Source organism: Uloborus diversus, chromosome 1 (genome assembly GCF_026930045.1).
Source record: "Uloborus diversus isolate 005 chromosome 1, Udiv.v.3.1, whole genome shotgun sequence".
Lineage (NCBI taxonomy): Eukaryota > Metazoa > Arthropoda > Arachnida > Araneae > Uloboridae > Uloborus > Uloborus diversus.
This window is the reverse complement of record NC_072731.1, coordinates 66660177-66674452: the sequence shown is the minus strand read 5'-3', so window position 1 is coordinate 66674452 and position 14276 is coordinate 66660177. Positions and strand designations below refer to the sequence as shown.

General features: G+C 33.2%; 1 protein-coding gene across 1 annotated transcript in view; it reads left to right on the top strand.

Annotated features, from left to right (window-relative positions):
• The first annotated feature begins 464 nt into the window (after window positions 1-464).
• The window catches only part of LOC129234629 (uncharacterized), a 52113-nt gene continuing 38301 nt past the window's right edge, over window positions 465-14276 (top strand). Inside the window, exon 1 of the mRNA XM_054868662.1 lies at window positions 465-585. Coding sequence (XP_054724637.1) covers window positions 546-585 — 40 coding nt within the window. The 5' untranslated portion in view covers window positions 465-545. The remainder of the gene's footprint in view (window positions 586-14276) is intronic.

The window sequence follows — 14276 nt, the reverse complement described above, 5'->3', positions numbered from 1 at the left end:
CTGTAATCCCAATTAAACACAGTTTATAATACGGTAAAAGCACTTTTCTAAGTTCACAAATTTTAGTATTAACCTACCAGTTACAAGTTCTCAAATTAAGATCGAACTCGTTTTCAAAGAAATCTGTTAATGAAAAACAAATTTCTCTCATATCATGTTCTGTCATAAAAACATGGTAAACTCATTCTGAAATGACAAAAAAAAAAAAAAAAATATTTCCGCGTAAACTCTTATTGCCTCTTCATATTTTTTTTTCTTAAATTATAACATAATAGGTTTTTACTTTATTAAATTTAAAAGTAAATTGAAACCATCAGCTAAAATTATTAAAATGCATGTCATAAAGTTGCATCCAAACTTTCTTAGCAAGTCTAAAAAGTTTGGACGACAACCACTAGAGGGCTAAGTATTCATCCAATTGCGAAGAAAACTTCGTCTGCTTGATCCCGGCTCCCAGTGGCACTCGGGACCTGCCGTGGGGTGCAAGAGAAGAAATTCTGTTCGATCTTTCCAATGGCATATGGACCGTGGTTAAGAAAATATCTATGGTCGTGACGTTTTTGTTATCGCTGGCCTTAATGCCGGGTGAGTTGATTTTCAAATATTAGAACGTTAGAAAAAATATTTTGTGGTTATTTTCGCATTTTAAAAGAAAAATTAGGTTAATTTTCGTTAAAAAAATATCACATTAGTTTAACGTTGAAAGTAATAATTCAAACGTTATAAATAACAATCAATTAACGGAATGTTGTAATGCATTTTATTTCATTAGAATTTTGGTTTTATTTTGGCTATCACATCTGTTTTACATATTTTAGCTGCACAAATGAAATTTTGTATGATAGTACTGAATAGAGTTACATAGCAAAATCATATAACTTCTGTTAGATTTTTTTTTTTTACCATTAATATCACTTTTTTTAGTTTTCTATCCAAGCATCTTATTTGATTGTAATTTTGATTTTGTACCTTTTAATGACAGAAATGCGAATTGCGAAGAGATCATATTATTTCTGCGAGATTGTACCAAATAAGATTCTAAAATACGTGCTTATACTTCTAAACTCATATTATTCTTTGATTATAAATTCTACCATTTATATTATAGAAATAAATTGTTGTAAAAGAATGACATCTGATAAGTATCGACAATAGCCAGAAAAAGTCGGCATCGTATCATTTGTACTAGTTAATTCATGTACCAAGAAAATCGGTGAAAACCGAATATTTCCACCCGTGAATGTCAACATTCTCTCGTTTCATTCTTTTACGGTAACATATGTATAGCAAAGTAACCGCTCATTTGTAGCGTTCAATCACTCAGAGCAATGAATAACCGTATATAATTGAGTTGAACTGAGAGCATCCCCAAATGATCCCTTAGTAAGATTTATGTGTTTTATGTTTCAATTCATTTCTACTTTTTAGAACGATTTTCAAGATAAATCTCTCTCTTCAAAAGAAGTCTCACAGAATATGATGATGTATGCCGATAACAAAGTCGGTTTAAAAAGTTTACGTCAATTTGTTCACAATCTTCAACTGCACAATTCAAATATTTATGCATATTTGTACAAAACCTAACGACGTCAAATTAAAATAAAATCATTGTTTGCTGCCAGATAGAAAATGGATCATCGCCTCGAAGCCTTTCATGTTTTGCCAAATGTATTACTTGAGCAATGAAAAGTTAAATATTTTTCTTGTATCGATTTTTCCGAAAGCTTCGTGGCATGTTTACGTAAAATCGTTCACGTTGAAACTTTTACTCAGATCTGGGCTATCGTTGTATCCAAACTTTAAAGTTGTTTGACATGTTGAAAAATACTGTCATAAATTTAAAATTCTTTTGTACTTTTATTCAACTTTAAAATAATAGTTCGATTCATTTTCACAACTATACATTTCTTACGAAATAATAGTTGCAGTTGATTCCAGGAATTTTAAACTTTGGCTTGTACTTCCCCAATATTTAAATACTAGCAGTACCCGCACGGCTTTCCCCGTAGTAGAATATTAAAAAAAGTAATTTGGTTCACCCGTATATTTACAGTTACCGTCTACTATGCGTTAGGTTTTTTTTTTTTTTTAAATATATATTCCTTTAATGTCTCTTCATATTTTCGGCAAGTTTGAAAACTTAGCATGTAGTTTAACAGAAACCAGCAAAGCCTTAGAAATGTTTTAAAAGAGGAAAAAAGTTTTTCTTCCTTGCTTAAAACGCAAATTAAAACAACTTAAACAAAATTTTTATAAAATCAAACGCTATCGGAAGAAGGTTGTAAATCAATATGTTAATAGTTTACTGAAAGTAATTCTATAAAAACTAAGAAAATAAAATACGATGACTTTTTCTTAACAGTTAAAATATTTTATTTAAAATCCTTTCCAATAAAAGAAAATGATGGATCGCCAAAATAAGCACGCTTTTAAAAATGCTTAAAACAAAAAACAGAAAGATAAAAAATAACGAAACAAGCAAAGGGGGTAAAAGACGTAACCATGGTAACATACAAATTTAATTTCCGCTCTGAAAATAATTTCCATTTATCTTTAACTTTTCATTTTATTATCGATCTTAATCATTTAGAATTGTTTAGCTTCATTAATATAAGCCAAGGATGTTTGTTTTCTCTAAACGATTCCTACATGTCTCCAAATACTCATAGAAACTTAAATCTTCATCTTAAGCAGAAAGTTCCAAGCTTTCGAATGACCTAAAGCGTATGTAAATGAAATATTTCTCCCCCATATTATCAAATGTATGTGAAAAATGGGCTTAAAATTGGAATAGAAAAGAACAAAATCGAGTTTTCGAAAAATCGCTTCGAGGTGCACACCTTTGTGCTACAAACTAATTTTCGGCCAAATTTCATGAAAACCGATCAAAATGTCTAGGCGCTATGCTCTTCAGAGATTCAGACAGATATTTAGAGAGAGAGAAAGACTTTCAGCTTTATTATTAGTAAAGAAAAATGAGGAGCTATTATATGTTGTAACATTAAGTATCAACTCTCAAAAAAACTATGATTTATATCATATTTCATCATTTATAATAGGAATTGTGTTGTAATGGAACTCAATACTTCCAATGTAATGGCATTGTAAACGGGACTAAACACTTATTTCGTTATAAAGGGTATTTCGTTGCATTGATATTCGCTGTAATGAGATTTTACTGTATTAAGTTTTGAATACAAAGAAATTGCTTAGAAAGTTGCTACCTTAAATTATAATTATACATAATGCTTTCTTATAGTCAAATGTGTAGAAAATAAATGTCAAAGCTTAAATTTCTAGAAAAAAAGTGAAAGTATATGCGTAAATGTGTTTCAGCATATTGTTCGACTTGTGCCTATTGTTAATAGTTTACGTCATGTTTGTATAGAAATATGCTAATTATTTAATTATTTAAAGTAAGTATTGGATGTGTTCTTTTTTTTTTTTTTTGCTCGAACTAGGTTGGGATATGTTCGCTTTTGCCTGGACGATTTGTTTTCTCATTTATTTAGTAACCACTGCCCTAAAAGAATGTATTAACAAAATAATATACTGGGTGTTCCGTTTTAACCTGCAAGACCTTTATTTGCGCAACCGTTAGTCCTAGATGTATATTTCCAGCTGCAAAAATGTTCAAAATCAGATGCAGAGCTGAAGTATTGAAAGTTTGAGGCAAAAATATGAGTCAAACAATACAGAACTTAACTTTTTATACAGGGTCCTAGGTCCCCCAACTAATATTTAGATGAATAATCTCCACTGAAAACTATTACTGACTCAAAAAACTCTACATGTGTGCGACCAAAACTCAAAGAGATATTCTAGTTCAAAGTTTTAGGGACCATACAGAAGATGAGATTGAAACTTATCGCTCTTTCAGAAGAATGACTGATCGTCAAAGTAAGAAAAACAAGGTATTTATATTTTTCATTGCTATTCAAAAATAAATGCAAATGTTATGCCGTGATACGCAAAAACACATTACAAAACCTCGAACAATTTAAAAAAACTACACTCTATGCGCACATAATTTTAAACACTTGTTAACCGCTATATTTTCCCCCAAAAGGTGTTATTGACGCCGAGAGAAAAGCGGTGTAAGTCACAAAACACTGCGTTTCATATCTGAGTAAATAGTGGTCGTTCTAATTTCAAACTTTTTGTGTTGGAATTGTTTTTTTTTTTTTTTTCAATGGCGATTATTTCCCTAAATATAAGTTAGGGGATCTAGGGCATGTATAAAAAGTTAAGATCTGTATTTTTTGACTCATTTTTATTTTCGCTTCAATCTTTCAATACCTCAACTCTCCATCTGATTTTGAACATTTATGCAATTGGAAGTATTCATCTAGGACTAACGGTTGCGAAAATAAAGGTCTTACAGGTTAAAACGGAACAACCTATATAGCTTGGTAGTTTCAATTTCAAATCTAAGCTGTTGCAACATTAGCTGAAAATATTACCAGCTAGTAATTTAACTCAGCCGGTGGTAAACTCGCAAAACATTTTACGAAACATACTTTTTTTACTTGAAATGTTGCTTCAACACAAGGTTTTTGTTTATCTTGAAAATTTTTGTAATATTAGAATCAGAGTACAAATAAATTCTCTTCGACTTTTGTGATTATAATTACTTTATCATTCTTTTTTGCTTTATCAAAAACTCTCGAACAGAATTTTCTTTCCCTATACATTTTCTACTCGTTCGATCACCACCACGATTCTCCTTTAGACTTGTAATTTAAACTTTCACTTGTAATCAACTTTTTATCTATATAACTGAACCTTGTTGCTTTCAATTGAGTAAGGTGAAAAAAAAAAAATACATATTGGAATTTTTTTCCCGTTACCGTTGGAAATGGTAGTTGTATTCATGTGTGCATTGTGGGAGTCACATGACAGAACTGCAGCTTCCCATTGGCTGAATCAGACAGCAGTGGATTTGTTCTTATTCGCTCAGGACATCATGTATGGATATGTTCTCTTATGCACAGAACGTAAAATTTTCTAAGCTCTAAAATAATAGGATATATTTTTTTTTTGGGTGAAACCAACTACCCTACTGTATGGGAATGAGGCTAACAAACAAAAATCAGTCATTTCTTCAACTTAGTGTTTTTGTGGATATGTTTGCTTTTGTATGGCACCTCCTCAAATATATCCTGCGCGTTTGGCTTTGAACCAGAAAGCTAACGCTTTTTGACTATCACATTATATCCTTAGCTTACTTTAGTCAATTATAGTAGTGTTATGTAAAGTGAATTATTTTCTTCTCGTTAAAAAAAAATAAAGCTGAAAGTCTGTATGTCTGGATCTTTATTCTTTGGATATCTGGATATCTGTCTGTTACGCGCATAGCACCTAAACCGTTCTGCCGATTTTCATGAAATTTGACACAAAATGAGTTCCTAGCATAAGGGTGAGACCCTCGAAGCGATTTTTCGAAAATTCGATTTTTTTCCTTTTACTATTGCAATTTTAAGAACATTTTACTGAGAAATTATCATAACGTGGAGGAACAAATTGCCATAACGTGAACTAGCAAATTACAATAACGTGAACGAGGAAACTTATATGCAACCATGGGCGAGCAAATGAACACAGCAAATTGGTCAGAAGTTCATCATCCATTATTTGTAAATATACAGGCGAACCAAATGAGCTTTTAAATTTTTACTACGGGCAAAGCCGTGCGGGTACCACTAGTTGATTAATAAATTACTTCAATTAGCGATTTCGTGCTTTCCAACTTCATATGCATATTAACTTTGCGCATTAAAAAAAAAGGTCCCGTAACGTTGTTTGACAAGGAAACGGCAAAGGGAAAAATGTTCAGTAAAACATTTTTAAAACCCTCGTAAATCTGTTACTTGGGTGGCGTAGTGGTTAGGCGTTGGCCTTGTAAGCTTTTTGATCTCGGGTTCTGAAACCGCTCTCCTAGTGTCCAGTCGGTGGATTTTGAAATTGCAGGCTGTCCCTCAAAGTGTTTGATTGTCTCCGGCAGTCTCGGATTAAATGCATAGTGCAATGTCGCGTCTTGAGAAGCCATGTATTTCCATCCGGAGTGCATTTCGACCTAAGAGTCCCTTAGACATTAATATCCGCGCCTTGATTGTTGCTCAAGAAAGCCTCCAGACGCGAAAAAAGTGTTATAGTGAGGCGCCATATCAATACATGGGACTTTTTTTATGCACTAAATGTGGATTCCCGTCTTTCAAAAATTTAAGCCGACGCATTTCTGCCATTCAATTGAAAGTTTTAATTTCAAAAAATGCCAATTGAAGGACAGAAATCCGTCTGCCGATTTTCTAAAGACGGAATTCCGTCCTAAATACAGAAAAGTGTCACCCATAGCCGTACGCACATGCAGCCCCATTAAAAAAAGAAGAAACAAAAGCACTCTTAAACCGTTTTAAAACTACGATTTCCCTTTTACCCCAGTCAATAAAGGATATATGTTGGAACAAATTAGGGCTGAAATTATTAGCTGAATTGTTGGCAGTTGTTAGTACCCATAAAGTTTCTTTTCCCAAAAGTCCCCGCCTCTCCCCCTTGAGCTTTCCCCCCTAGCCCCCCTTAAGTATAAAATCATAGGTTTTTAAACAAACGGCTATAATGCTTTATACAATAAATGCTTTTTTTTTTTTGGAATTTGAGCAATTACGTCATTTTTCATCATTTTTCGTTTTTAATGATGTACTCTTGGGGGCTTCTCACGTCTAATATTCATTTTTTTTTAGAAAAAATATGCAGCGTAGTTTTTAGAGCAGTTTCTAAACTTTCCAAAAATATGTACGTATATAGAATTATACAGTTAACTTTACGCATAGAACACGCGACAAGACGGCAAGCACCAACTTGCTAGAACAAATAGAAGCTTTCTTCTTACACCAGTCAATCAAAAGTTTTTGTCGGGAGAAATCAGGGACATGCTGATTTCTTGTCAGGTATGAGCCGAGCACCTAGGGAGGGGAGTATTTTCCCAAAAGTCCCCGTCTCCCCCTCGTGAGCTTTCCCCCCTAGCCCCCCCTAAAGTATAAAATTATAGCTTTTTAAACAAACGCCTATATATATTTAATATTATTCAAATTTCTTAAACTTAACATATTTTGAATACTTATAACATGATGAACAAGAAATAACCTTTAAACGTTTTATAAAATTAATACTTTTTGTGTAATTTGAGCAATTACGTCCTTTTTCTTCATTTTTTTCCAAAGATGTAGTATTGGATACTTTTCACGTTTGATATTTATAATTTGAAAAAAAAAAAAAAAAAAAAAGACATACAGCGTAGTTTTTGGAGTAGCTTTCAAGTTTTCCAAAGATATAGACATACATAGAATTATACAGTCAACTTTACTCATATAACGCGCGAGAGGACGGCAAGCACCAACTTGCTGATACCTAGAAACTTTCTTCTTACCCCAGTCAATAAAATGTTTTTGTTGGTAAAAATTAGGACCGACTTGGAAAAGAAAAACTGTTCGAAAAGAGAGTTGATCGAGAGTGTTTTTAGCTTGGTTGCGTCTTCGAATGACATTAATTAACGAAGATATTAATTCAAAACCTTTAAAAGATTTTTCGCGATTTTTGCAGTAAAAATATATTTGTTTATTTATTTTTTAATTTTGTACCTAAATAAAGAGTTTTTTTTCTGCGTCTGATGAATGTGTTTGGAACTTCTATGTTATATTTAATTCGAATTATAACGATTTTTAAAGCAGATTTTAAATACGCAAAGTTTTTATTCAGCGATTGGTAATCGAAGTCATTGTTGACCGACAAGGAAATTACTGTCTGACCGTCGATTACATGGAAAGGCTTATATCCGGTTTATAGGCGGGAGTGGGCGTATCTATTAGTTTATGGGGGTGTTAGTTGGTTTGTTACAGATGTGCACTTTTGCCTCTCTATTATTTAGCCTAAGTTTTGTAAAAATAAAAAATTTGTTCTCAGCAACATTTTTTTTTATCTAGTCTCTCGACAAATTTAATTGATTTATTTATTCACAACAAAGTTTTGAGCTTACCATTTTGCTTTTACGTTCCTGAACGAAATGAAAATATTTTATTTTCTTTTTGTTGTTTCCATGAAACTAACTATTTTTGTTTTCCCTTATTTTATTTTAGAGAATGCAATAAATGAATAAGGCACTAGTGACATTCTTAAACGCGTGCATCAAAATCCCATCGTTATTTTCCCTTCTCCCCTGCTAGATTCATTCAGATGGAATGTTCTTTACTAGGCAGATTGCCAAATTACATACAATCCGCGGTCAAACAGTAAAAGCAATGATTTAAAATTTTATATGTTGCCAGTTTCTATTTGTTATCAAATAAAATACTTGCAATTGATTTTAATACTATAAATCTTTTAAAAGGATTTTCAATTTTCCCTCTTGATTCTACATTTGAGATTCAGTCAGGGTTTTTTTTAATTTTTGTCCCTTCATGTATTGGGTTAAAAAAAAGGTAACTAACAAAAGTGAGACACAGGAGGTGTTTTTATTCGAAATAAACTTCTGCTGGAGAAATTTCCTTCGAGTACAAGGATTTAGAACTATCAAGATATTTTTTAAGCGAAATCCATTTCAGGAATTTATATCTGCTTGTAATTCCTCTTAATGCAATAAGTCCTTCACCTCCTATACCCACGAGCTTAGAATTACATGCATAAAGTAGCGGAATAATAGCCTCGATAAGCTACGAAATAGCCTGATACTCCGGGGACTTTTAAAAGAGCCAATTGAATCGGTTGTAATGCCTTTTGCTGGTGGCCATTTCCTGTATTACCCTATAACACTTCCGGAAGCTAATGGCTGAGCATTAGTTGAGTCATTTACACTAAGCGTGAGCAGTAAACTAACGGCCAAGTTAAGGCTCTTCCAACGCGAAACGTTCAAAAAATGTGTTTAAATCTTGCGTTTACATCAATTAAAACGTAGTTTAGAGGAAACTTATTCGATTGCTGTTACGGCTTTTATGTCATCCGGCTCGCGTGGGAAAACGTAAAAATTCGGCGAAAGCGTGACTGTTACAACGGGAACAATACTGAAGGATGTTTATAAACATACATTTGGCAATAATGACGAAATAGTTCATGTCCCTCAGCTATTTAAACTATATTTTACCTGATATCAAATTGTCTTAGAATCGTTGACAAACCATGTGGCTATACACAAACTAATGTGATTGAAATCACATTCAATAATGTTATAGGCTCATAATGTTATGGCCTTCTGTACTGTTTTTGCTTCTTTAGAAAACTTTTTTACACAATTTTTACGCTGTAAGTTCCCAGTACGCATTGTTAGGACTTTTAATCAAAAAAGTGTTCCAATTCAAAAGTGTTCCAGCTGTTTGAATGTGCACTAACATGTGTTCCGAATGTGCTCCGTTGAAAAGATAAAATGCTGAAATGTGCTCCGAATCAGTCCCGCTTAGGATATTTGTCAAATTTGAACCGAGAAGCACTTGCGAAATTATATCTTTCGTACAAATATAATTTGAACGGCTTCCATTAACTAACAGTCAATAGAGTCTCTCAATGTGCTACTACTAGAAACTTTGTTAAAATGAATTGCTCTCAGATGGTGTCGTGAATGCCTTCCAAAAATGATAGCCTACCTTGGTCAAAACCGTCCATGTTCGGCGGTGATTAACACCTATACTACGAGATTGCTGTAAAATTAACAGCGAAAATTACAGGTATAATCAAAGGAGTGTCTCAAAAATATTTTGAAAACTGTTTCAAAAAGTGTGCTTAGGTGTTCTTTTAAAGGAGACAAAGGTCAGTATTCAATACGTGTCTGAAGATTCCAAGTGTACAGGATCTGTATAAAAAGTAATGAGACTGATCTGTGTTCCAAGAATTTATTGCAGATGTTAATACTCACACCTCTAAATTCTTCAAAATAAGGCCCATGTCCTCGCACACACTTATCCCAGCGAGTTTTCCAAGCTTTGAAGGCTGCTTTTTAGCCTGCATCCAGAATGCCCTTTAAAAGTCTTGTACTAGCGCTTTCACGGCATGGTGATGCCTTTTTAGTGATGTTTTCATCTTTGAGAATAGATAGAAGTCTGCTGGGGCTAAATAGTGACTTTTGGTGGATGGGGAAGCGTAGAGATACCATTATTGATCAGAAAGTATTGGCAGATGAAGCAGGTGTTTCCAGCATTTCTCAAGTTTTGATGCTGTGAACTCCTATTTTTCACCGACTTCAAAAGAGGTTATGTATTTGTTTGTCGGATTTTTATGTATGTTTTCTGATTTCTCCAAGATGCCTGAACCGATTTGAAAAATTCTTTTTTTTTTTTTTTTGCTTGAAAAAGGGTACTTTTCAGACGGTCCCATGGTAATTTTGTTTGGATCTGATGAGGGGTCCCGGGGAAATCCGAGAAACTTAAAATTTCATATATTGTGGCTACGTAATCCAACTTGCGTCAGCCGAGCGAACGAGCGATACGTCACAGGTCAAGTGGTTTTGGCGTGAACGGTACATTTTCTCGACGGATTGGTCTTGTCTTGAACAGTATTTAACTGTAACGCCATTGGAATGTTTGATTTTAACGGCGCCGCCTGTAAATTTTTTTTACCAATGTATACATTATTCATGTAGCAAATCAGTAAATTAAATGTGTTTTGCTTAGAGATGAAAACAATCGAAAAAAACGAAAAAAAAAACGTTTTTTCCGAAGAAATTTATTTTCACTCCTAAAAAATTGAAAAAATTAATTTTTTCAGGAAGTTTTAAATGAAATTTTCATCAAAAAGTGGCTGTAAATTTCTCACACTTAAATTCTGATGCAATTCCCCCCCCCCCTCTCACCCTTGTATGTTAAAATACTGTCTAACTTTAATGCAAGTTGTATAATAATGTAATTTGCATATAAATCAAAAAACGTTTAATAATACTTTTTGCATAAAAGCTTAAACCAATATCCTTAATGAAAAATTTATTTTCCTTCTTCATAAAACAAACAAGCACAACTTTAATCACAAAACTATGTTTCTGCTGACTGTGTGAGCCTAATGTACAGGGTGCGGCAAAAAAACCCGGGAAAGCAATTTTCCACGAAACTTTATTAAAAATAAATAAATTAACAAAACACAAAAAACAGTATGAGAAGACCTTTAGCAATCAATAAACTTAATTAGTTTCAAACTGGCAGCCTTTTGCAGTAATACAGAGACGCAACTGCTTATTGAAATTTTCAATAGCCGCAAGTCCTTTAATCAGGCCTATTACCTACAAAGCAATTGGTTTAGAGAGTTCAAACTTATGTGTAGTTTAGGGTAGACCTTTGACTGTAAAATAGGCCACACAGTGTAATAAATGACATTGAGGTCTAACGAGTAAAGCGTCCACTCAAAAGATGATACCATGTCAAAAACAATGCGCCTTAAACCACCACTCTTGAATGTTTGGAGATATGAATTGGTGTGGAGTTGAGGAAAATGTCCAGTCTACACTGCTGAAAAACTTTTAGGCCATCAGAAGTACAATAACTTCTAAAATGTCCTTCTGGTCCACTAGTTGATTCATTTTACGGCTCTCATCCACAAAAAAATAGAGATTTTTTGTCGCTTGTGCTGATTCCATCACAGACCAAGTCTGACTTCGGATTTTGGCGGTATTTAACATTTTCTAATGTGCTTGACGTGTCTATTGACCAAATCCTATTGTTCTGGGGGATATGAGGTCGTTGAACGGTAAATCAGTGAAAAATATCTCTTCCAACGTGTACTTGCAGCCCGACTCAAACGTTTCTGGCATCTTTTGAGTCATACGAATGCCTGAACTTTTTGGAACTCGTAAAACTTCTGTTTGAGCTGTTTTTGCATTTAGTCGCCCTTATTGGTCACAAATTCCCCCCATCTTACAAACGACTTCTCTACTGGAAACCCAAGGATTTCATTGAATTCACTTTTGGATGACCTGACAATTAACTGAAATGTTCACTGTTCGTTTTTGTACACTTTCCGGACATCGACTGTCATTTTTAAGCCACTTAAACGGCATGCCGTTTCAAATACTGTTTGCCGAGCTACAACAAGCAAACGAACTGTCTTTCTACTTAGTTAAACAACTTAAAATAGCAGGAATTTTGCTTAAAACAGTAAGAAAACCGGGAAAAAAACATAAACTAGGAAATATATATTAAATTATTTTCTAATAAAGTGAGAGACAAAAATAAATATGGCACTTATTAAAATGAAATTACCTTTCTTCCCTGCAATAATTTAATTTTTGTCCGATTTTTTTTTTTTTTTTTTTTTGCCGCACCCTGTATATTGCCGTGCTAAACAAAAAAAGTGGAATCTGCAGTTGGGCTCAAACTGAAATATTGTTTTAAAGTTTGGCTCTTCCATATATTTGTGATTCAGATGTCTTTTTTTTTTTTTTAATTTTTCAAAAGAATAATTCTTGATCCAATGATCTTAAAACATTTTATTTATTTAGTAAAATACGAAACAGAGAACAACTTCGTTATAATAACTCAGTTTTGTTACAAAGTGCTGGTATGACTGTTTTTATTACTGTGCTTAGCACGGTCGCATGAATAAACTGAAACTCCAGTTTAAGTTTTGTTTCAGCTTAAGAAAAACCAACTTAGTTTTGATTTGGACTTAGACTGGATTAGAAAAAATCAAAACTCAAAAGCTTTCATTTTCAGACAGTAAAGTTATGTTGTATTATTTTTGTTTCAAAAAAAAAAAAAAATATCATGTTTGAAAGTCGAAAATTTCAATTAATATTTCAAGATTCAAAGGCATTCTAAAATAGAAAATGTAATTATTATGATTAGACACACATTACCCAATACTATTGGTTGAATGACGACTTGACTTATTTCTGGTGCTTGACCATGAAAGAGCATAGTAATAAAACAAAAAGGACTTTTTTTTCTAATTAATCTTACCTTGGTGTGTATCTCTGTCAAGCAGAAAAAGATGTGTGGATAGCATATATTTTTTAATGTTTAATGCTCCAAGTAACACAGAGCTATTAAGAAACCATCATTTTATTCATAAAGAAATCAAAGTTTCCATTTTTTCCAATTTTTCCCGAAACAAACTGGTAAAAATTCAGTTTTTTTCCACCACTTCAAAATTTCAAGGTTTAATAAATTATTTAAAAAAAATTTACTAATAAATATCTTTATTTAGTCATTAAAGTTTTTCGTTTTTTTCTAATATTTCAGTTTTTAAAATTACGTAACTGACAACTCACCGAATCCTGAGTTGAACACTAATTTAACTAAACGCGAAATTAGTCTTTAAAACTAAACTACTCAGCTACGTTGGGTAGTAGTTTATAGGAGGCCTCGACTTCAAAAGGTTATTAAAAGTTAAGAGATCGTCTATAGGGGAAGACCGCCTATATTGGACCCCTAAGAACAAGAGGCCCGTGTCGATAAATGTGAAGCAAATCAAAAATAAAAAGTAGAGCATCTGAAACAAAATTAAATTGGGAACCGCCATAGGTACTTACATTTTCTGTAAATATGACCTTAAATTAAAAAAAAAAAAATATTTTTGACAAAGTTGCAAAAGTTCAATTTAGGAATATACATTGTCCGATCCAAAAGTAATGAGCCTTCGCTTAAAAAGACAGATTTATTGAGCTGATCGGTACAACTGACTAATAGTTTTAAAATGATGACTCAAAGGCATCCCTGAAGTCCTATTCCAGGTTACCTGCAAGGACTGCTTTGATATGGGCTTGGTTGTCCTCGATAGAGTCAAAACATTTCCTTTTCAGCGCTGATTTCATTAGTGGAAACAAGAAGAAGTCAGGAGGCCACAAGCCCGGAATGTAGAAAGGCAAGGGTACCATGGGAGCGTCGGTCCAATAATACAAAAAACGCCATTTTTTTCTTTTATTTATACCTTGTCAACAATTTCGCTATCGTGCATGTAAGTATATTACTGTAATCCTCATTAAATACTGTTTATAATACTATAAAAGCAATTTTCTCAGTTCACAAATTTTAGTATTATTCTACAGGATACAAGTTCTCAAAATAAGATCGAACACGTTTTCAACAGAAATCACATCGTAACTCAAGCTATGTAGATCGAAATGTGACGAAATTTCATCCTCAAAGGTTTCAGGCACAAATCTTTGCATTTCCACCGGTAGAGTGTAGCACAGAACTCTACGCTAGATTTTAAGCCCACGGTCCAATTTAAGCGGCGATCCAATATAGGCGGTCTTCCTCTAATTAGTTAGGTATTAAAATAATTCATCGTATTAAAATACGAGGCAC